The following is a 23,772-nucleotide window of genomic DNA, read 5'->3' as shown; positions in this document are numbered from 1 at the left end:
AAAGGAAAAGTGATATCTCTGTGTATTAAAAAGCAGAGACATTACTTTGAGACTAAGTTCCGTCTAGTCAAAGCTATGTTTTTTCCTGTATTCATGTATGGATGTGAAGGTAGAATCAAAAAGAAGGCTGAGTGCTGAAGAATTGATGCTTTTGAACTGTGGTGTTGGAGAAGACTCTTGAGAGTCCCTTGGACTGCAAGGCGATCAAATCAGTCAATTCTAAAGGAAATCAACCCTGGATATTCATTGGAAGGACTGATGCCGAAGGTGAAGCGCCAACACTTTGGCCACCTGCTGTGAAGAACTGACTCATTAGAAAGGACCCTCATGCTGGGAAAGATTGAAGGCAGGAGGAGAAGGGGATGAAACAGGATGAGATGGTTGGATGCCATCACTGATTCAGTGCACGTGAGTTTGAGCAAACTCCGGGAGATAGTGAAGGACAGGAAAGCCTGGCATGCTGCAGTCCATGGGGTTACAAAGAGTCAGACACAAGTGAGTGACTGAACAACAATGGAGGCAACCCTACAAAAACCAAGGGAAGCTTGTGTGTGCGTGTGTGTGTGTGTGTGTGTGTGTGTGTGTGAGTGATTCTAGGCTAGGACCTAACATTTTATGTAGTTTTAAGGTCTTGTGGGGGTGGGGTGAAGTTGAGGATAGAGAGAGGAGATGATCACAGAAAGCTGAATGACAACATCCTTGAATTTACATGTGATATAAACTAACCTAGAGAGAAAGGGAGAGAGGCTAAGTAGATTTGGGTCAGAAAGGCTCTGTAGTGAGCCATATGTTTTCCATTTGGGTTTGATCGTTATATTCCTGTTAATCCAACATCTCTTAAGATACTGTCTTTCAAACTTGAGTATGATGGGAAATCTCCTGGGGATTATATAAAAATACCATTTCTCCAATACTTTGGCCACCTGATACAAAGAGCTGACTCACTGGAAAAGACCCTGATGATAGGAAAGATTGAAGGCAAAAGAACAAGGGAGTGGCAGAGGATGAGATGGTTAGATAGATCACCAACTCAATGGACATGAATTTTAGCAGACTCTGGGAAGACTGTGGAAGACAGAGGAGCCTGTTGGGCTATAGTCCATGGGGTCACAGAGTCAGATATGACTTAGCAACTGAACAATAGCAACAACAAATGTAAGAATGCATAGTCCTAGGCTACATTCCAGAAGCAGTGGTTTTGTAAATCTGTGGACCCAAATCTGCATTCTTAATAAGCTCTTCTATGGTTTCAAAGCAGATGACCTAGAGATCACAGCCAGAATCTGTCCTGAAGGCGTATAAGGGAAAAAAAGTGACTTCACAGAGACTTGTCAAGTCCCTAAAATATCCACTGTCTCAGTTTAAGTCTCTTTCATCTAAAACACGGAGGAGTATGTCATATTAAGACATTCAAGTGGGCTTAACAGTTACTCCCTTAAGGAGCCTTTGCCATTTGGCTGGTTAGTGATTGGAACCTACTGACAGGGGTGGCGACTGAAATGCACAGATCTTGGGTACAATATGCCTTCTGAAAATACTCACTGACGTGAAATGCAAGTGCTCTACAGCCTCTCTTGAACAGCTCTCTATAATGAAATGTAACAGTTATTTTCACTCCTGTAGTGAAGTTCCCTTGCTAATGTCTTAAACATCTATACCCCTAGGCTGCTCTCCCAAAGTCCTGTGACTTATGAAGGCTGGGGCATTGGTTCAATGCCTTTTGCTGTGTAGAAAAATCCTCCCTTTTCTTGAAATCTATCTGTTGTTGGGAGCTGTGCCACAATGAAGTTATGATTAAAATGAAGCCTCATTAATGAGTTTGCTAATAATGTTTCCCTGTTTATAGCTAAATGCTGCTTCAAGTCCCACTCATGCACTCTTTTTGCAGATGAAAATATGGCTACTGATCTTTTCAGGTAGGACCTCATGGGTTGCAGTTTTAGAGTTATATTACTTGAGTTCAGGGTGAGATCCTCATTTTTAAAAAGTTACGACATTGAATCTGTCACTTCAGGAAGCTATTTAATGTGTCTTGTGGTTGATGAAATCAAGCTGAATTCATAAGATGCTTTATTTAAAAAAATGTCTATTTATCTATCCACCATCTATTTATTTATTTTTGGCTGTGTTGTATCTTCATTGCTGCATGGGCTTTTCTCTAGTTTTGGCCGGTGGGGGCTACTCTCTATTTGTGAGTGGGCCTCTCACTGTGGTCCTTCTCTTGTTGAGGAGAACAGGCCCTAGGGTACGGGGGCTCAGTAGTTGTGGCAACAGGCTAAGCTGCCCCATGGCAGGTAGAATTTTCTCTGACTAGGGATCGAACTCCTGTCCCCTGTACTGGCAAGCAGATTCTTAACCACTGGACCACCAGGGAAGTCCCACGGGGTGCTTTATTAACAAATAGGAATCCCAGTTCACCCACGTGCCCAGGACAGTTGGATGAGTATGTTCTTGGATGGTATGACAGCTCTTGCTGAGAGTGTGTTGGTGAGCACAGAATTAGAGCAGGAAATAGAGTGTTGCTAAAATGATATTTGATTTAGGTTAACGTTAATTGCTGTGTGAGTTTTTTCCAGCTTAAGAATATTTTTGTTTAAATAAGTCCTGGTTATCTTTATTTAGGGCACACTTTTCACTCTTCTGAGCTGAAGTTACATACATTCATTTTGATGACCCTGTTGCTTTTGACATCTCCACCAGTCACCCCAAAATTGTATTATGCCATCACTTCTAAAAACATTTAACAATTTATCTTATTGCTACTTTTTAGCCAGTTACTTTCTGATCTCTCATTTTATCAGCAAACTTTAAGTAAATCATAATGACAGCATATGACTTTATAAGAGATCTCATCTTATTTTTTGTTTTTATTTATTTATTTTTTGGCTATACTGGGTCTTTGTTGCTGTGTGCACGCTTTCTCTAGTTGCGGACAGTGGGGATTCCTCTCTAGTTGCGGTGCACAGGCTTCTCATCACGGTGACTTCTCTTGTGGCAAAGCATAGGTTCTAGTCACATGGGCATCAGGATTTGTGGCTCATGGGTTTGGTGGCTCCATGGCATGTAGAATCTTCCTGGACCAGAGATTGAACCTGTGTCCCCTGCATTGGTGGGAGGATTCATCTACTGGAACACCAGGGAAGTCCAAGAGACCTCATCTTGAGGATGATCCTGAGGATCAGGGTGGACTGTGACTCACCTAAGGTCATCTTGCCCTTTAGTGGTAGAATCTAGATTAAAACTCAGTCCTCTGACTTCTAGTAGCCTCTTTAATTCACACAACCTCATGGGCTTCTGTTGTGGGTCAGATGGTAAAAAATCTGTCTGCAATGCAGGAGACCTGGGCTTGATCTCTAGGTTGGGAAGATCCCCTGGAGGAGGGAATGGCTATCCACTCCAGTATTCTTGCCTAGAGAATTCCATCGACAGAGGAGCCTGGTGGGCTACAAGTCCATGGGGTTGCAATGTGTTGGACACAACCAAGCAACTAATACTTTCTCTCACTTTCATGTTCCTATGGCTAACTGGAGATATGGGACAGTTTTCAGCTGTAGAATTGAATGGACCTAACTAGCTCACCTAGGAAGTGGACCTACCACCATGATCTCTTTAACACAGCATTCTAACCAAACCAACCATCTAGAGTGGTTATCCCAGCTCACTGTCACTATGAAATGGATGAGGGAGAATACATGCTTTGTGTAGACTTCAATCTAATTACTACAGCTAGATAAGTTTGTCTAAGATTTGTCAAAATTTTCATTGCCCTGTTTTCTTGACAATTTCAAATACTAGTAATTAGCTTTGATATTGAAATTATTTACCTCTTTTATCTAAGTAAAGCATTTGGCCTTTGAATCTGTATTTCTAGTGTGGGTATAGAATTCCCTTCAAACAGAAAGAGAACCATTAAATTTCTTTTTTCAAAATTGGTAAAAAACTGTAAAATGGTTTTCCATGGCCCTATAATTTCAAAATAATCAGTTCACCTGCTCAGTTGTGTCTGACTCTTTGTGACCCCATGGACTGCAGCACGCCAGGCTCCTCTCCCTGTCACCAACTCCTAGAGCTTGCTCAAACTCATGTCCATCAGTTGGTGATGCCATCCAGCCATCTCATCCTCTGTTGTCCCCTTCTTCTCCTGCCTTCAATCTTTCCCAGCATCAGGGTCTTTTCTAATGAGTTAGTTCTTCACATCAGGTGGCCAAAGTATTAGAGCTTCAGCTTCAGCATCAGTCCAGGACATTCCTCCATATTTCCTAGTACAGAGACTCTGTAATATAGGAACATTATTGTGGAATGAATTTATGAATATTTACTTTTGTCATCCAAGTTTATGAAGTTATATTTATACTATCATTCCTTTGGTATCACTGGATGAAAATAAGACTCTCACAGATGCGAAACCAGACATCAAAGGACCAGCCAAGTGGCTGGTTGTGTGGTGGAGCCTGAGAACCAGGCTAGATGTTCTAGCTCCTAAATCACCCAATCTTTCCCTAATGATGTGTCATGAAGATCTTTGATAATTTTTATAAAAGGAAAATCATGACCTTCACACAAATGTGAAATGAACATTTATCAAATATTTTATTTAAATCATTAATTTAATGAGGAAACCACTAAGATGTTAAAAAACTGGTTTAAAGAACATTTGAGGCACCCCTATGCCTTTACAGGCAATACTAAGAAAAGAGTGAGGGGATAGATAAAAAACTGGTTAATATTCCAACTGAGTCATAAACCGTAACCTCTCTGGTTATCTCTTCCACCAAACAAACATCTCTAAGTTAACCTCTGTTCTGTAGAGTTGTAAACTGGCCCAGACAATAAAAAGCCAAGCCCAGCACTGCAGTGAAAGCGTTCCCAGTTATCTTATTTTGCCTCTTTCCAAGTTTTAGATAATTTTCTGACACTCTGGTATGTTAAGGTTTTCTTATCATCACCACTTTCTTACTGCCCAGGCTGTTTCTTACACTGATCCTTTGTTCTTCCTTTTCTTCCCTTTTACTGTCTCTAATGTATATAGATTCCCTTCTAATTGAAACTCAAAATTTTGTCTTGAGTGAAAGTGAATTGTGGCATTTAACCCGTGACTTCCCTTTTAGCGCACTGATACTCTCTTTTCTTTTATCCATCCAATCATCCACCCTTCCATGCTTCCATTTTTCTATCCCATTTTTATTCATTTGTCCTCACATTTATTCAGCCAACACTGCTGAGCTCTGATTACAGGTGAGGCATATGTTAAGAGCCGTGTAAAATAAGATACCATATCTATGTCTTCTTTGAATTCAAGTTTATTAACTAGTTGGTGAGACAAGCTATCCATGAAAACTATGTTACAAGAGTTATTTGGTTTGCCTGGACTAAAATAACAATATATCAGTCAAAGATTTTTCCAAATGGTACCTGAATGCTAGCACTCTTCTATATGAACCAATATATTGTTATACTGATAACCATAACTTACCAGTAGAAACAGTTGTCACTCTGCAAAGAGTGAAAACAGTTTGATTTTGCAGTCTTTAATTTTGCCCACTGAACTGTCAATTCAGTTAAATACAAAGTTAGAGAGTCTGTTAGGTCCTGGGAACTGAATAGGCACCGGGCATACATCTCCACAGAACTTTGCTAAAAGGCAAATCCTTTCCAGGGAGATGTATCTTTTTGAAGCTGCTGGTAGTCATTTCAATTTTACTGTAGTGTACTTTTTTCTTGAGAGTAGATTTTGATTGAGAGAATGTGAGGGTATTTGAGTCACCAAGAAATAAAAAGAGACCTCCCCTGAAAAAATAGAGTGAAGAAAATGGATGATGGAATTATAGTCATTTCTTAAGAATGGGGGTGGGTGGGTTTTAAAAAAATTATTTATTACTTGATTTTGGCTGCACTGAATCTTTATTGCTGCACATGGGCTTTCTCTAGTTCTGGTGTGCAGGCTACTCATTGAGGTGGCTTCTCTTGTTGCGAGGACAGTCTATAGGGCACGCAGACTCAGTTACTGCAGCCCTTGGGTCCCAGAGCGGGGCTCAGTAGTTGTGGTCCATGGGGCTCATTTGCCCCAAGGATCGGGGATCTTCCAGGACCAGGGATTGAATCTGTATCTCTTGCACTGGCAAGGGGATTCTCAACGACTGGACCACCAGGGAAGTCCCGGGGACTGGTTTTGAGGGAGTTAGTTAGCTATGGTTGTTTTGTGGAGATAAAAGGATTGCTTAATTATTTATTGGTTGGTTGGTAGTTGTTTGGTTGAGAAGAAAGAGAAATAAACAGAAGTGAGGGAAGAACATTACAGAAATTCCCAATTACTTTCCCATAGCTATGTGGGCCATGAATGGGGAAAGAAAACCTATTCTAGAAATGCAGAGGGTCTTATTGTCTTAATATAAATAGACACTAGTTTAAACATGCTTCTGTGGTGGCTCAGATGGTAAAGAATCCGCCTGCAATGCAGGAGACCCAGGTTCAATCCCTGGGTGAGGAAGATCCTCTGGAGAAGGAAATGGCAACCCACTCCAGTATTCTTGCCTGGAGAATTCCATGGACAGAGGAGCCTGGCAGGCTGCAGTCCGTGGGGTCGCAAAGAGTTGGACATGACTGAAAGACTTACACTTTCACTTTAAACATGCCACAGAGGTTGCAAAATAAGTCATGTAGGAGCCATCCTTGAGAAACCAGGTAACTTAACCCTAGCTGAGGACAAAACCTAAGAAATCATATTTCCTTGTCTACTTGATTAACATACAGTTGTTTTCAGCACTGGTTTTTTTTGGTTTGACACAGTTTAGTGATCTGAATAGTCCTCATTAATAAAGAAACATCCTGCATGTGCTAAACATTAAGTTTCTACTATTGTCCCTTTGTTTAAATGTTTATACTTTTGCTCCTGAAGGAGAGGGGCTGGTGGACTGGGAGGAAGGCTGGGGACTCAGGTCAGGTTTGCTTGGAGAGATGAGTGTCAGTCATCTTTGCCAGTGTGTTGCCATTGCCCAGAATTCATCCTAGTCTCAGGGAGGAGTCTAAACTGTTATAGATGCCACACCTTTTATCCATATGTCTTGAAAATGAGATTGAATCTCATTTCCATATTCAATCTCATGAGGTTGAATATAGAAAGCTTGTAAGCATGATAATGCTGTGCTCAAGAGTAGGTAATCCTTAAATCATGCTTTTGGGAAATGTAAATAAATTGCAATATTCACTTTCTTTGTCTCCTTTATTTAAATACACTTCATTTTGAATGAGGTTAAGCCATTTGGTCATGTAAATTTAAATACCCAGTCAACGTTAGAGTGTGATTTAGTAGGAAACATATTAACTTAATTTGAAAATATATTGCATAGAATAATCAAACACAGAGAAAACAAACCTGTAATGCTGCAAACATATATACCGTATATACATAACTAAAAATGTAAAACAACACTCCTCATGCAAGGCCAGGGTGGTGTGCCAAGGTCTGGACTGGGGTCAGCAAGCCAGCTTCTAGTCCCATCTCTTCCTCTAACTTGTCAGAGACTCTAGCCATCAGTTTCCTCACTAGAATTTGAAGGGTTTGGAAGGATCATCTCAACATTTTTTTCCAGCGCATTTATTCTAGGTTTGGTCAAAATTTGAGTTCCTTAGAAACTAGTGCTCCTGGGTTTGGGGTAACTTTAATTCTGTTCCAGGTGGTGCAGTGGTGAAGAATCTGTCTGCCAGTGCAGGAGACTCAAGAGACAAGGGTTTGTCCCTGCGTCGGGAAGATCCCCTGGAGAAGGAAATGGCAGCCCATTCCATATTCTTGCCTGGACAATCCCATGAACAGAGGAGTCTGGTGGGCTATAGTCCATGCAGTTGCAAAGAGTCAGACATGACTACGCACACACAAAATTCTAAAGCAAACTTCTGGCTTCCCTTCCTGTTTTATTCCCCCCCCCTCTCTTTCCTCTTTGCTTTCTGTTTTCTTATTCCTTTGTCTCCTCTCCAAGCCCAGATAAGAGTGGTGGTCCTCGCTGATAGGGAACAGACTCAATTTCCTACAGCTATGAGAATTTACAAAAGAAAACCTTAGGCCTTACACACTTGTTCTGAGCTTCTGAGATGAACGTGTGAGAATGCATTTTTCTGAAAACAGTTCCTTGGAAGGAGCCACCTGGATAGATGGCTGGTCTTGTCAGATGGTGGGCTGGCCGCCTCTACACGCTTCTGTTTGGACATGAAGACAGGTTTATATTGTCTGTCTGTTTCCTGGGGAGTTTACAAAACCCTCACTGATTAATGTGAACTTGAGCACGGTGAACTATCTAAGTGTCTTCATGGTGGGGCACTGGGTGTGCCTGCATGTCTGCTGACTTGAGGGGATGTTTTGGCCTTGCCTGGTGTGGGGACGGGTGAGACGCCTCCTCGCTGTGGCGGTTGGAGCACAATCCAGCGACAGTCAAGTACCTCTGAGAGTTCTTTTCGTCAAGGCGCAGCTGCGACAAGTCCTCCGTGAGCATGGCAGTGACAAGATCACACCTCAGCAGGCAGCAGCTGGAGGGCCTACTCAGGCATCTAAAATTGTATCAGAATTAGGTGAAAGGTTTAATTTTAGGCTTTGAGAGTTAGGCCTTTTTTTTTTTTTTTTGCAAAGTCTGTTGTTGCTTATCATCCTTTCCTCACCCACCTGCCGGCCCCCCCAACAGCTGCCAATAAAACGTTTATTGTCCTTTGTCGTGATGTAGCATAATATTTGCAATATAGATTACTAAAACCAGTTTAACATGTCCTCTTTGTACTGACTTCATATTGGAAGGAATCCTTAATCCCCAGGTCATATGCAGAAATTTTTAATTTAGTTCAGATTGGACAGGTCATGCTTATTTTCAATTGGAAACCTTGGACTTACAAAAAAATGGCCCTCTCATCAAGGGAGAATTTACCGATAAGTATACTATTTTATAGGGTTTCTCTGGTGGTGCTAATGGTAAGGAACCCAGCTGCCAATGCAGGAGATGCAAGAGATGCAGGTTTGATCCTTGGGTCAGGAAGATCCCCTGGAGGAGGACATGGCAACCCGCTCCAGTATTCTTGCCTGGAGAATCCCATGGACAGAGGAGCCTGATGGGCTTTAGTCCAGAGGGTCACAAAGAGTCGGACACAAGTGAAGCAGCTTCGCATGCACACACACATGCTCTTTTGTAGCCAAGGACTAAATCCAACCACTACCGTTCAAAATAGGGACATGAAAACTTTCTTCTTATCAAGGGTCAGAGAATGGGAAAGAAAAATCTATTGAAGGTCACGGAAGTTAAACACAGTGAAGTTAAAACGGAGGTTTTATTTTATTTTTAAACAAACAACCATCTCAGTGTTTTAAACAGAGAACAAAGAACAGGAAATTCTATTCTAAAAGTATTATTGTTGCTGTTTAGTCACTAAGTTGAGTCCAACTCTTTGCGACCCCATGGACTGCAACACTCCAGGCTCCTCTGTCCAGGGAACTTCCAAGGCAAGAATACTGGAGTGGGTTGCCATTTCCTTCTCCAGGGGATCTTCCCGACCCAGGGATCGAACCCATGGCTTCTGCACTGGAGGCAGATTCCTTACTGTTGAGCCACCAGGGAAGTCCTCTGAAAGTATAACATATAATAAATACCCTTCTGCTCCGTAATAAGTTCATTTAGGAAGTAAGGACTGAAAGAAAGGGGGAAGAAAGATGGGAAGGAAGGAAGGTGGACAGGGAGAGGGTAGATTTAGGAGTCAAAGATAGAGAAGGCAGAGGAGGAAAGGAGAGAGAAGCGGGCAGGTCCAGGAGTTGGCGATGGGGACTTTGCATGGGCCTTTTTAAACACCCTTCCAGTTCTGAGCAACCATTAACTTGTCCTTGGGGAAAAAAGATTGCTGCTCTTCCACCTCTTGTTTAAATTCTGAGTTTTCACATCGTCTTATCTGGCCCGGGCCCCTCCCACCAGCTACTGTTCTGGGCAGGTTCCCTCCTTGACGAGGTCCTACCAGTCCCAACAGCTGTGCGGGCGCCTGAGTGTTCCCAGGGGCCTGCGCCCCTCCCCCCACCACCACTTACTTTCCTGCTCGGAAAACTGTCCCCACAGCTTGCCCCTGGACATCCTCTCGGATTCTGCTTCTCAGAAAAGTGAGCTGGGAATTCCTCCCTGACTTCTAATTTCTGAACTGAACTGAAGACCCCAGAGGACTAGAGTCTTTCCTGGAGCCTTCATTTCCCCTCCTCTCCTTCCTTCTTTGGTTCCTTTTCTGCTTCATTTTCTCCCTTCCTCAAATTGAAATGGGGAAAAAATTAAGAAGTGCGATAATGGGCTTCCAAACAATGATCATCTTTTTCACTTTTCTTCCTCCTAATAAAGTCACTACTAAGTATCTGAATATGGAAGAAGGACAGAGGAGAAGGATAAAAAGGGGGAAAATCAGACTGCTGTCAGGTACCAGCAGGAGAAATCCTTTAGAGTGCTATGTGATCATCTGGAAGTAAAAGAATAAAATGAAAGCTGTAACCACTAGTCTGCTTCTTTTTTGTTATATTCCCTAGCTTGCTGTATTTTTTAGACTCCACAGATAAGTGACATCATACAGTATCTGTCTTAGTCCTGCTGATTTCACTGAGCATAATACCCTCCAAGCCCATCCATGTTGCTGCAATTGGCAAAATTACATTCTTTTTAATGGATGCATAGTACTCTATAGTGTGTGTACATATATGTACACGGACCTCCCAGGTGACGCTAGTGGTAAAGGATCTGCCTGCCAATGCAGGAGGCACAGGAGACCTAGGTTCCATCCCTGAGTTGGGAAGATCCCCTGGAGTAGGAAATGGCATCCCACTCCAGTGTTTTTGCCAGGAAAAGCCCATGGACAGAGGAGCCTAGAGGGCTACCGTCCACGGGGTGGCAAAGAGTCAGACAAGACCAAGCACACACGCAAAGACCCAAAAGACACACATACACACACATATAAAACATCTTCTTCCTCCTTTCATCTGTTTATTAACCTTTAGGTTGTCTCCATATCTTGGCTACTATAAATACTGTTGCTATGAACACTGGGGTGCATGTAGCATTTCAAATTAGTGTTTTTGTTTCTTTCAGATATATACCCAGGGATGTGATTGCTGGGTCACATGGTAGTGAATATAACAAAAAAGAAGCTGACCCAAAGATACCGAGAACAAACTAGTGGTTCCCAGTGGGAGAGAGGGAAGCAGGGAGGGGCAATATAGGGGCAGGGGATTAAGAGGTACAAAACATTAAGTCTAAAATAAGCTATAAGGATATAGTGTACAACATGGGGCATATAGCCAATGTTTTATAGGAAGTGGAATATAATCTTTAAAGATCTTTACAATATAATATACACCAACTACTGCTGTTGTTCAGTCGCTCAGTGGTGTCCAACTCCTTGTGATTCCATGGACTGCAGCTTCCTTCACCATCTCCTAGAGCTTGCTCAAACTCCTGTCCATTGAGTCAGTGATGCCATCCAACCATCTCATCCTCTGTTGTCCCCTTCTCCTCCTGCCCTCAATCTTTCCTAGCATCAGGTGGTCAAAGTATTGAAGCTCCGGCTTCAGCATCAGTCCTTCCAACAAGTATTTAGGATTGATTTCCTTTAGGGTTGACTGGTTTGATCTCCTTGCAGTTCAAGGACTCTTAAGAGCCTTCTCCAATACCACAGTTCAAAAGCATCAGTTCTTTGGCACTCAGCCTTCTTTATGGTCCAACTCTCACATCCATCCATACATGAATACTGGAAAAACCATAGCTTTGACTAGACGGACCTGTGTTGGCAAAGTAATGTCTCTGCTTTTTAACATGCTGTCTAGGTTTGTCATAGCTTTTCTTCCAAGGAGCAAGCATCTTTTAATTTCCTGGCAGCTGTCAACATCTGCAGTGATTTTGGAGGCCAAGAAAGTAAAGTCCTTCACTGCCTCCATTGTTTCCCCATCTATTTGCCATGAAGTGATGGGATCAGATGCCATGATCTTAGTTTTCTGAATGTTGAGTTTTAAGCCAGCTTTTTCACTCTCTTCTTTCACCTTCATCAAGAGGTTCTTTAGTTTCTCTTAGTTTTCTGCCATCAGAGTGGTGTCATCTGCATATCTGAGATTATTGATATTTCTCCCAGCAATCTTGATTCCAGCTTGTGCTTTATCCAGACCAGTATTTCTCATGATGTACTCTGCATATAAGTTAAATAAGCAGGGTGACAATATACAGCCTTGATGTACTCCTTTCCTAATTTGGAACCAGTCTGTTGTTCCATGTCCAGTTCTAACTGTTGCTTCTTGACCTGCATACAGGTTTTGCAGGAGGCAGGTAAAGTGGTCTGGTATTCCCATCTCTTTAAGAATTTTCCACAGTTTGTTGTGATCTACACAGTCAAAGGCTTTGGGTATGATCAATAAAGCAGAAGTAGATGTTTTTCTGGAACTCTCTTGCTTTTTCTATGATCCAGTGGATGTTGGCAATTTCCTCTCTGGTTCCTCTGCCTTTTCTAAATCCAGCTTGAACATCTGGAAGTTCTTAGTTCATGTACTGCTGAAACCTAAGTTGGAGAATTTCAAGTATTACTTTGCTAGCATGTGAAATGAGTGCAATTCACAATACAAAAAAAAAAAAAAAAAGCTATTAAAAGGCACTGAAATCCCTGCCTATTGTTGATTCTCTTCCTCACACCCTTATATTTTTCCTTTTTCAATGCAACAATATCTAATTCTCTGTCAGTTGAAGAGTGTTTTACAAGTGGAGGATGCTTTTCCTTGTGTAACAAATGCTCTGAGTGCCTGACAAGCTACAGACACGCATGATTAAAGCTCCGAAAGCCCCCATGTACTAGGGCTTCCCTGGTGGCTCAGATGGTAAAGAATCCGCCTGTAGTGTGGGAGACCTGGGTTTGATCCCTGAGTTTGGAAGATCCCTGGAGGAGGGCAAGGCAACCCACTCCAGTATTCTTGCCTGGAGAATCCCCATGGACAGAAGAACCTGGCAGACTACAGTCCACGGGGTCACAGAGAGTTGGACATGACTGAGCAACTTCACTTTCTTCTTTCTTTCATATAAGAAGTGTAAAGCAATTTCTTCCTCATAAGTACAGTCCCCTGGGCTTGAAGATGTTCAGCAAGTGGCTATTTTGGGAGGAGGCAAACACCAGTGATATAGAGGAGCTGCATTAGTCATCATTTCCTTCTCTCAGGCCCAACTATGTGAGGACTGGGCTTGTGAAGGATGTGGACATGGCCCCATACCACTGGGTGCATCAGTGGTGCTGCGGGAGGGCATGTGACCTGCTCAGCTTGACCTCAAGTGGTTCTTGGAGAAGCATTTCCCTTTTGTGTCTTCTAGGCAAGTGGGGACAGATGTTACCATGTCCATTTGCTGGCTTGCAGCCTTGGGAGCTCCCTGGGTGAGATCTGAAACTAAACCTGAACACGGAGGGCAAGGAGACTGGAGAATGAGGCGGACCACTCCAGATTGGTTTAATAAAAGGCAAGGCAACATCTGAGGCTTGTCTAAGGCGACCGTGAGATGAGTGAATGTTCGCATTGACTCATCAGAATCTTAAAAGTTTATGTAGAAGCCTTAACTGGGTTCAGTTAGATATTGAGTCCAACAAGCTCGACAGCACCTCACTCTCTCACAGTTGCGGCCACGACCTTGAAACAGCTGCTAGCACGGGAACGGGAGGCACCTGTACACTGTAGGGACAGGTGAGGGGAGTGAAGCACCCCTGATTGTCTGGGGTGGGCTTGCCGGTCAAGAGGTCATGTCTTCTTGATGACCTCCTCCAACACCACCTTGTTGGAGTAACAATTAGGTGCTATAAAAATTGAATCCTTACATTTCACTGACAACACATGAGAGTTTCTTGCTCTCCCAACAATTCAGTGTGGATGTTCTGGCAAGCAGGGTGCATTCCTCAGCTTGGCAATTGGAGGACCCAGGGCCCTTCCATCTTAATCATGGAAATCTCTGCTTCCCACTGGAAGAAGGGGAAAGAGAGGGTGAGGAAACATTTTCTTCTTGATTTCCTTGGGCCAGTGATCTGCCTCACTTCTGTTCATTCATTCTACAAAGAGTAGGCACATGGCTCTGCCTGGATCCTAGATGCAAGGAAGGTAGGGAGTTGTAGCCTGTGTGTGTGTGTGTGTGTGTGTGTGTGTGTGTGTGTGTGTGTGTGTGTGTGTGTGTGTGTGTGTGTGTGTGTGTGTGTGTGTGTGTGTGTGTGTGTGTGTGTGTGTGCGTGCACACGCACATCACTTTCTTGTGGCAACTTCACACTACTGATGAATCTTGGTTGGACAGGTCTCTGCCACACCCATATAACAGGTAAGAAATTGAGGTATAGAAATGTTAAAAGGTGAAAATGAAAGGACTTGTTAATGACAAAGTTAGGGCAGCAGAGACTCAGCCTTTTTTCCCCTCAGAAAACACTGGGTGGAACTTTCTTGGTTTAAAAAGAGTGGAAAAGAGAATGAGGAGCTTCTGTGACCACAGACTTGGGTGGCACAGGCCTGTCTCCTCCAGGGATTCCTGAGTTCTAAGGTCTGTTTCCCTAGGCTTTGAAAGTAAGTTTTTATGTATTTAAATGTACTGCCTGTTGATTTCGAGGAGAAAGATTTCCTGAAAGCACTGGGTTTCCCATTTTAGTGAAAGTCATCAGTCACCTGGAATGTCTGCAAAACATGAAAATTCCCCAGGCCCCACAGGCTTGATAATGTACTCTATTGTGGCTCAATTGCTCACTCCACTACTGGGCCCTTCTTCATCTCTCTCTCTTTTTTTTTTTTAAGGAGGATCATTTTTTAGAAGAGTATTGAATCTGTTACAATATTGCTTCTGTTTTTTGGCTAAGAGGCACATGGGATCTTAGCTCCCCAACCAGGAATCAAACCCACATCCCCTGCATTGGGAGGCAAAGTCTTAACCACAGGCCACTGGGGAAGTTCCTTTCCTTTACCTCTTAAATAAACTATACTGGAGTGAGTTGCCATTCCCTTCTCTAGGGGCTCTTCCTGACCCAGAGATTGAACCCAGGTCTTCTACATTGCAGGCAGATTCTTTACCATCTGAGCTACTAGGAAAGCCCCTTCTTAAATAAACTGCCTGCCCTTGAATCTCAGGTTGTGCTTCTGGATAAGCCCAGCTGAAGCCAGCAGGGATGCATGTACACAATGTCATCAGTCCCCTCTCAGGAGATCTCTTCCATGGCTCCTGCATGTAGGGGTGGACTGATAGTATGCAGAGGGGCACACTTGAACTTCACTGGCCCTGTCTGTCAGTCTCATATGTCTAATCTTGCTTCCAGGAGCCAGGGCTTTCATGAACTGAGCAAAATCCACATTGGTACACTTACCACCACTTGCAGATGGTCTAGTTAAAAAAAAAAAATATATATATATATATATATATATATATAGTCTGAGTTTCCAGAAGAAATAAATTTTATTCCCACTTTGCTCTGTCAGCTTTGTCCCATGTGGGAGCTTCCTGCCATCAATATTCCTCCTGGGTGAGTAGCCTGCAAGGTTCTGAGTCTCAGTGATTACCCCAAAGCAGGAATTGTGGCATAAATCTCCATGTGTGAAATACATATCACAGCTTGAGTTAAATGGACCCCAAACATATGGCATTGTTTTTTGCATTTTCTAACACATGGGCAGTTTTTCACGTTTTAAATCAATGGAAAAATGAGGAGATTATAGACAAGTCTTCTTGGAGGATTAACTATCAGGAAATAGATTTGGCTGGCATAAATATTTGGGGGTGGGATGGATGACGAGGTCAGACACTTTCCAAAGACACATTTCCTACTGTGGTGTGGTAGTCCAAGATGGGACCAGGCTGGTGGTTCCGGGATGAGCTGCTGACGTGCGCGGCAGCAAAAGGGGAGAGGAGCCATAGGATGGGAGCAGGATGATTCTGGGTGGGACTGCCAACTGCCTTTTCCATGTGACTGTCACTGACAGGGACCAGTGACTCCTGGAGACGGTCTCTCTTCCTGTACCCTGATGTTGCTATCAGTCTGGCTGGATTCTAACCTGTGTATAACTTGTCACTTGCTCAGGGGCCACCAGATAAAGTCACTAGAAACACTCTGAGATATGTAGAAGGAATCTGTTCTCTATGGACCAGATTTCATGTAGGATTGGGATGATAGCCCTGTTCTGACTTTTGAGAGTTGAAGAGGATGCAGAACTGAACATCAGAATTATATTTTCCCCTGTATCTGTCAGTTGCTCAGTTGTGTCTGACTCTGTGATGGCATGAACTGTAGCTCGCCAGGCTCCTCCGTCCATGGGATTCTGCAGGCAAGAATACTGGGGTGGGTTGCCATATCCTTCTCCAGGGGGGTCTTCCTGACCCAGGGATCAAACCTAGGTCTCTTGCATTGCAGGCAGATTCTTTACCATCTGAGCAAGCAGGGAAACCCAATACTTTCCCTGGAGAGGTCAATTCTGCTCATCTCTCAGAGGGCTGCACCAGAAAAGGCCGTGACGTGCCTGTGTGCAGGGCACCAGTTCTCCACAGGCAGTGATCAATAGAGGAAGAAGAAAAGCAGCCTCGTTAGGCATTTCTCCCTGAGCAGCTCACTCTGCTTGGCCAGCCCTCCAAAACCACAACCAGCTGTGCTGTCCTTGTTTCTGACACGGGCCCACCAGATTGCCAGGGTGCTGCCCTCTGTGCTCACCTGGGCAATAGCCCTGCTGGCCCCATGGCTGGTCTCTAGCAGATCCTGAAGGCTACCGTGCAGTCAGTAGCCCTGTGGGCACAGGGACCTTTGGGCTGACTCTGCCTGTCTTCCCCTTCATCTCTCCCCCCCCCCCCCCCCCCCCCCCCAAAACATATTAATGCTCACATAGTAAAGCTGAGACAGATACCGCCAGTCTACAGTGTGGGGTGGGGTCGGCTGTTGACTATGGAATCAGGCTTCTGAGTTTACCTTCCCACACCTGGGGGAGGAGGGAGCCCTTTCAGTGGGTAAGAAAGTCCCCCAAACTTCATGTTCAGACATGTGGCCCATGAGCCCTCCCAGCCCCATCTCTGTATCAATGAAGGCTTCTCTCTGCACTGCCCCAGGCTGCACTGTCTGCTGGTCACTCCCTTCAAGGCTATGCTGTGCATTCACAGTGAATTGAGGACTCCCCGGGCAGAAACTTGAGGACAGGGGATCCAGCCCATTTTCTCTCTCCAAATTCTCCATCCTCCCACCAGGTGGATGATTCTATGTCTGAACAGTCCCTCATGGGATGGGAGAGAAAAGGTAAAGGAACGGGAAGAGATGGAAATGAAGGGAGAAGAGGTCTGCTGAGCTGGAAACCTGTAGATTTTTCTAAGTGACAAAGGGTGAGTGTGGCTTTATGAAAGAGGAAACTCGGTACGTTAATGCCAGCCTTGGGAAAAGCAACAGCCCCAGATGAGAAGTGTGTATGGGGCTTGGAAGCCGGGCAGCTCTGATTTCTGGCTCGAGGGCTTTCCAGCTGTGTCTCTAAGCCTCGGTTTCCTTCTTCACCTGTAAAGTGGACTTAATAATTTTGATCACCTGACAGTTGATGGGACAGCCAAAGAAGCCCACACAGGATAAGCAATATACAGAGATTAATGCAAGATACCTGTCATCATGCTTACGAAGTTCATCATGCTTTGAAGGGTGTAATTCATTGCAGAGATGCCGAATGGGGAGAGAGGACCTGCCTAGCACCGGGCCTGTCCTCCCCTCCTCCATCCTCCCCATCCTCCGCTGGCTGTTCCTTTCTCCTTCACGTTCCCACGCCATCTGGGCGGTGGGGCGAAGAGGCGCTCTGTCCTGGGCTCACTCGGCGGCCAGGGCAGGAGGTCGGGCCTGGGGCGCGGGCTGCAGTTGCGCGCCGCCGCCTCTAGATGGAACTTTCTCACCAACACAAGGTCGGGCGGGCCGCAGCTCCCCCAGGCGCTGGGCGGCGAGGGGGCTCTCTCTCTTCTTTTTCCAAACAGGTGCGGGGTGCCTGGGCGGTAACTCATGCGGGAGGGCCGCTGGGCCGTGGTCGTAGAGTCCGGTGGCCTTGCATCGGCTGGAGGCGAAGGGACTCCCGATTTCCCCTCGGGAACCCAGGAGCTGCGGGCGCGGGTCTCCAGGATTTTCCAGCCCCGCATCTGCGGCTGCTAGAATCACCTCAATAAGACGTCGGCCATCGTGCCGGCCCGCACCCCCTTACGCGCAGGGCCGGCAGCCGGCGGGTCTTGCGTCCGGGCTTGGGCTGCGGGGGCTCGATAGACTGCGCCGTGGGAGTCAAGGGCAGGGAGATGATCGCCCGAGCCGCCGGGCAGGACAAATGGCTGAGCGGCAGCGCGGCGCGAGCAAACTTTGCAGGGGAAGCGCGCGGCTGGAGGCTTTACTTTGAGCATCCCCGACAGGAAAGCGTGGGGCGGGACAGGTGCCGTCTACCGTGTATTCTTCACTGGGACCCTTTTCGGAGCGGCGTTGATGAAGGCGAGCCCCGGGCTCGCGGTCCCGACTTCGGGCTCCGGGTGGCCTTGGTGCGGCTCTTACCGCGCGGGTCCCGGGCTACTCTGGTATTCGGAGGCACTCAGCTCCTTCACAGCCATATTCCTCCTTCCAGCCGCCCGCACTTCTTCCTACCCTCCCCGCCACTATCCTCCCCCTCCCCCGCCCCGCCCCGCGTCTTTGGGTCCTCCCTTTTTTGTTGGGGGCGGGGCGGATGGGGTGATTTTTAAAAATCAGAACTATTGACATTTCTGTTCCCCGCATCGCTGAGGACTGAGATGATGTAGCGCGGGGAGGGAATCCGCCGGCTGAGTGACCCTGTCCCTGCCCGCACCCGGGCAGCTCCGAGACACCGAAATCCAGGGTCTCCCGCCCCCCGGAGTTCCTCCTCCCGCTTCCCGAGGTGACTGGTTGGCGCGAAGCGATTGGCGATCCCGGGCGCGATCCCGGCCGCGGCTCCGCGCGGGGTGAATGGCCGCGGGCGGAGGATCGGGAGGCGCGGCGCGCAGACCAATCGCGGCCGCCGGTGGGAGTATTTGTTATTCACATGGAAGAGACTTGGCGCGGGCAGGGCCAGCTCAGCCCCCTCAGCCCCGAGACCAGCTACAAGTGCGGCCGCGGTGCTCGCCTAGCGCGGCGGCGGCGCTGACATGGAGCGGCGGGCCCCCAGCGGGCTTTCTCACCGCGCCCTCTGCGGGGAGCAGGGTAAGACTCGCCGAGCAGTGGAAGGAAAAGAGGAAAGCAAGTGCCCAACCACAGGAAGAAAAAAAAAAAAAAGCCCCCCACCCCTGAACTCTCCCCAAAGGCTGTGCTTGCGGAAAAAGAGAAAATTGCTCCGTTTTTATTCCTCTTAACGTTTTCTTCCCCTAAACCATCCAGTGGCCAGGCAGGTGCACCGTCTCTTTCAGATCACTTTAGTGATCTGCTTTTCCGGCGTCCAAGTAGATGGCCTCGCGCACCCGGAGTCTGGGAGAGAACTAGTGGGCGGAGGTGACGGGAATGGGGGGGAGGCGAGGGAGAGTGGGCACCAGGGGGCGAGGGGCTGGCCGGGCATTGGAGCTTGATTGGGTGTCTGTTGATTTTACGTTGCAAAGAACAAGGCAGCCACCCCTCTTATCTTCCCGTGATTACATTCCAGTGAAGAGGTTCGGAAGAGGGAGGCTTTAGCATGGAACTCCCGAGGCTTGGAGATGCGGTCCCCCAAAAGTTTAGTCGGCGAATGGGAGACTGAAGGGTGAGGAAAGGGGCAGGCGCGCCTAGAGTGCTCGGATGGGGCGCGCGGCAGCAGGATTGTAAAGCGTTCTTCCTCGGACTGCCTGCCCGGGTGACCTCCCGGACCTACCCCTGGCGGAATCCGGACTTGCCCCGCCGAGATGACGAGGTACCTCCGTTCGGCGAATGTAACGGGAGGGATTTCCGAAGTTACAGGCTTCCAGGATGAGTTGGGGTAACCCCAGCCCCCCGCCTTCTTGAGCGTGGGGCTGGATGAAGCTAACCAGGATCTAGGGAAGATGGGGGGTCGCGGGAGAAGCCGGGTACTTGAGGCGTTCGCGGGACCCCACATCGCGACATAGGATATGTCTGCCTCGAGTTTGCATTCACTGAGTTAGCCCTGCTAGACTGGGTCTCCCCCCACCCCACCCGCTTTTGCGGCTTTCGGGGAAAACAGTGGAGTTCAGTGTCCTACTGGGGATGGCGGGGGGCGGGGGGGGGGAGGCGGAAGGAATGGTCTCAGGGATCTTGAGTTTAAAAAGCAAAGGCAAGGCGCCCAACAGCTCCTCCGAAGCACCTGCGGCCAGCGTGGCCCCAGTTTGGCGCCGACCCGCTCGGGGCGTGGGTACTCCAGTGTCAGGTGCGGCGGGGGCGGAGGCGCTCCCTGCCGGGTCGCGCGCGGCACCTAGATCCCCAGGCGCGCGGGGGACTGGGGCGGCGCCGCAATACCCCGGCGGCGCGGGAAAGCCAGAGGAACCGGGTAGTTCTCCTAAGGCCCTGGCTCTACCCGGAGCCTGGGTTCAACAGTCGAAGGAACTGAGAAGAAAAAGGAAGATGCGGCAGGGAAGAGGGGAGCGGGGGCGGGGTGAGTGGCTGCGGGCTGAAATCTCGGCAGAGGTGGAGAACCCTCTGAGCCTCACCGTAGAGCAAGCCCAGCTGCTTAGCCAAACAGCTCAGAGATCCCTTGAGGTTCGTCCAGTTGGTGAAAATATAACAGACCCCCTCTCTTCCACCCCCAACGTCTGTGGAACACGCTCCCTTGGTGCAAATGAAATGCAGAAGGGTGTGCGAGTGACCCAACTGCGCAAGACCCCACCCCCACACCCCCGCCCTCCAGGCTGCCCTGAAGAATTGTTTCCCCGGTGGCCCCAATTGCGGAGCCCAGGATCAGAGAGTATGTGCGCGCCCAGGAGGGTGGGGATGAAAATAGACCCACCCGCCAGCTGCAGAAGCCCCAAATCCTCAGACCCCGAGGCGAGTCCTGCTGGAGGAGGAGTAAATGCCCTATTTGCCATTTGGGGGTGATCCCTTCCCATAGACCTGACGGCGTGGGAGTCTCGCAAACACCCAAGAATAAGCTACCGTCTCGGCCACCACCGCGGTTGAATACAAATCCTGCCAACAGACGAACTGGAAAACCGGGTTGGTGGTGGAGATACTGATAAGACACATCTTAAATGGGAGAAATGCATTCCGATGATAGCTGCTGTTTCGCTTGAAAGAAAAAAATAAAAAGAAAAAGAGCCACCAGCAGGTAGATCTTGGATAAACAGCTTATTGCACTTGACTGTAATTTCCATTTTCCGTTATGAAATTGTTTGTCAATAATTGCAAATGGCTACAGAAACCACTTTAGTTTACCTCGGTCACTTGCTTGTGACTAATGCCCTGAAAGATCTCTGTCGGAGACAGAATCAGCTGTATGAAATTCTTTGCCTGGTTCTTGAAAATATGTGGTTTGATGATTTTGAAGAGAAAAGCCTTACCCATCGGGGAAAATGAAGTAAGATTTTTTTTTTTTTAATGCAGTTTTCTTATTTCAGAGTCAACGTACAGGTTGTATCATACTTGGGATAAAGACAAAGAAATCTTGCTTTTAAACCAGGGATTTGGGGAGGAATAGATAAGAGGAGGCTCCCAGCAGAGGATTTATCTAGAATAAAGAAAAAGATGCTGAGAACACAGCTCTTTACTGTTATTTAGGCTCCATTTGTTCTGTTTGGTTGGTGCTAACTAGTTCTGCCCTCCTGCTCTTTTTACAAACTATTACTACTTGAATAATTCTAAAAACATCTAACGCTAAAAGCAATAATAAAAGGAAGAGTTGGGTTCCAGGGAGTGCAGGAGAAAGTTAGAGGTCTGGAGAGATGTGCTCTTTTCAGAGTTGGCTGGGCAGGTTGCAGCTGCTGTGGGGTTTGTTTAATTGGTATTTGTGCAGCAAACAACCCGCTGACATTCACATTGGCAACATCTCATGCCAGTCATTGGGGAAGAACTGTTCCGCTGTCTTCAGGGCGTGAGACACAGGACATTGTACCCATGTGCATATGGCAGCAATGATTTTTTCCCCCTCCAACTTCCTTTCTCATCCTCTTCCTCCTGTAGTTAGGGTGCCCAACAGAAAGAGGACTTTGCTTTCATCTGGAGAGTGGGGTTACCCTGACCCAGTGTCTTAAAAATAAATGGTTGCATGGCCTTATCTCTTAACTGGAGCCACAACAAAGATCTGGCCACATCTCCATGCCTGTTGAATAGGCTGGTGTTTTAAGGTTCAGGTAACTGCTGATGTTTTCTTGACAGGCCCTGACTGGACATCACCAGACTCACTCATGTAGTTTGCTCTGGTGGGGGCACCGTCACCCCATGATGTTCTGGGAGAAATGGCTGTAAATGGAGAATGAGCTGGATTATAATGTTTCCATCCCAAGGGGGGCGGGGTTCTGTCTGCTAAATTTAGGTTTGGATTTAGATTTAGAAATTTAGATTTGAACCATCTTTTTCCGTTCCCTCCTTCTTCCTTCTCTCCCTCTTTCCCTCCCTTTCTTTTCTTTCTTTCCTCTTCCCTCCCTTTCTCCCTTCCTTTCCCACTTTCCTCCCTCCCTTCTTCCTCTTTTCTTTCTTAGCTCAGAGAGTTCTTTGCTTTGATTTTCATTTCTATTTAGCACTTGAATTCAAGTTGTGATAACTCACTCCCTGACTGAGGACCTTGAGCCATGGTGCATTCTTCTCCCAGGACCTGCCTTCCAAGTGGTGGGTGTTGCTGTGGGAGGGATTTGAGAGGCTCCAGACTCAGGGTCCCTCCCCGCTTTGGCTTGATACAGTGTCCGTATTAGAGACATTTCTTTGGTAAAGAAATTGTGGATCTCCTGGAAACAGTCTTATAAAATGCAGATGTTTCAGTTGGGGGATGACAAGTAATGCATCTTCAGGTTTTGATCCCAGTTGATGAATTTGCTCCCTGCCTGGGGAGGGCCAAGGTAACAGGAGAACCAAGTCTTAAGATTTTGACCTGCAGAACACATCAGCCCTGAGGGAGGGGAGATCCAGGTCTGGGGGAGGAGGGAGCAGGTGTGCAGAAGTGGGAAGATGTAGGTGAGGCTGAAGAGGAGTATGTGCAAATTACTGGGCACATACTTTTCCAGGCAAAGGTGTATCTGTAGACAGAAGTCTTCTGGCTGTTTATTGGCCAACTTTTCCAGTGGTAAAAAGCGTTAGTGGTAGAAGCTCTGCATCATATCCTACTTACAACTTAGGAAGGCTTCCTCTTGTCCTCTTCTCCCTACAGAAGAATATCTTGTCACCACTTTCTCCAGAATAATCCTCTTGGATGCCCCAAGTGTCTATGAACTTCAGCTCTCCAGCCAGATGTTGATCTCCACTGACTTTCCTTTTACGTCCTTCTTTCCAGTTTTCTTTTGATTCATTGGACACATAACTTGTTAAGGTCTGACCAGTCCTGTGTATGATGGAAAAGTGTTTTTTCTTCAGGTCTTCCAAGTCTTATAAGCACAATACATCAGTAAACTATTTGAATTGTAGGGCCGATTGTTTTTTCCCTGTGCATTCTTATAGCACTTGGCAATTTATGAAGTACTTTGATATACATTGTATCAGTTGATTTCAAAACCCTGGGAGGTGGCCAGAAATCATCCCTCAGTTTAGAAACAAACTGGTCCCAGGTTAGTGACTTATCCTGTGCCGTGAATTGAGTGCTGGGGTGGTGGTGGGGGGCACTTCTCAGACCCTAGGATGCCACACTCACAGTTCAAACCTTCAAATCAAGGTCAGCTGGCTATCTGTCAT

The 23,772-nt window shown here is 46.6% G+C and overlaps 2 protein-coding genes across 6 annotated transcripts in view; one reads left to right on the top strand and one right to left on the bottom strand.

Moving 5' to 3' along the window:
• Nucleotides 1–8,191: 8,191 nt before the first annotated feature.
• Nucleotides 8,192–18,571, bottom strand: LOC122674629. 2 transcript variants are annotated; one of them, XM_043873141.1, is made up of 2 exons: nucleotides 17,606–18,571; nucleotides 8,192–8,538 (listed from the first exon to the last, which is right to left on the bottom strand). In XM_043873141.1, the coding sequence occupies exons 1-2, from the start codon at nucleotides 17,767–17,769 to the stop codon at nucleotides 8,289–8,291; spliced, it is 414 nt and encodes a 137-aa protein (XP_043729076.1). In that variant the 5' UTR covers nucleotides 17,770–18,571; the 3' UTR covers nucleotides 8,192–8,288. The 2 variants fall into 2 exon arrangements, 1 of the variants encoding a protein (XP_043729076.1); XR_006335010.1 differs by lacking the exon at nucleotides 8,192–8,538 and adding an exon at nucleotides 12,488–12,540.
• A 160-nt stretch (nucleotides 18,572–18,731) lies between these two features.
• The window catches only part of GRM8 (glutamate metabotropic receptor 8), an 834,842-nt gene continuing 829,801 nt past the window's right edge, over nucleotides 18,732–23,772 (top strand). For 2 of the 4 annotated variants that reach the window (XM_043873262.1, XM_043873263.1), the window contains exon 1: nucleotides 18,732–19,182. The gene's annotated coding sequence lies outside the window, so the exon portion shown is untranslated. Of the gene's footprint in view, nucleotides 19,183–19,594; nucleotides 19,859–21,172; nucleotides 21,224–23,772 lie in introns of those variants that run through there. The other 2 variants (XM_043873264.1, XM_043873265.1) reach the window with 2 other exon arrangements.

Source organism: Cervus elaphus, chromosome 18 (assembly GCF_910594005.1).
Source record: "Cervus elaphus chromosome 18, mCerEla1.1, whole genome shotgun sequence".
Taxonomy (NCBI): domain Eukaryota; kingdom Metazoa; phylum Chordata; class Mammalia; order Artiodactyla; family Cervidae; genus Cervus; species Cervus elaphus.
Note: the sequence above shows the minus strand (reverse complement) of the source record. Positions and strands in the feature narration are given on the sequence as shown.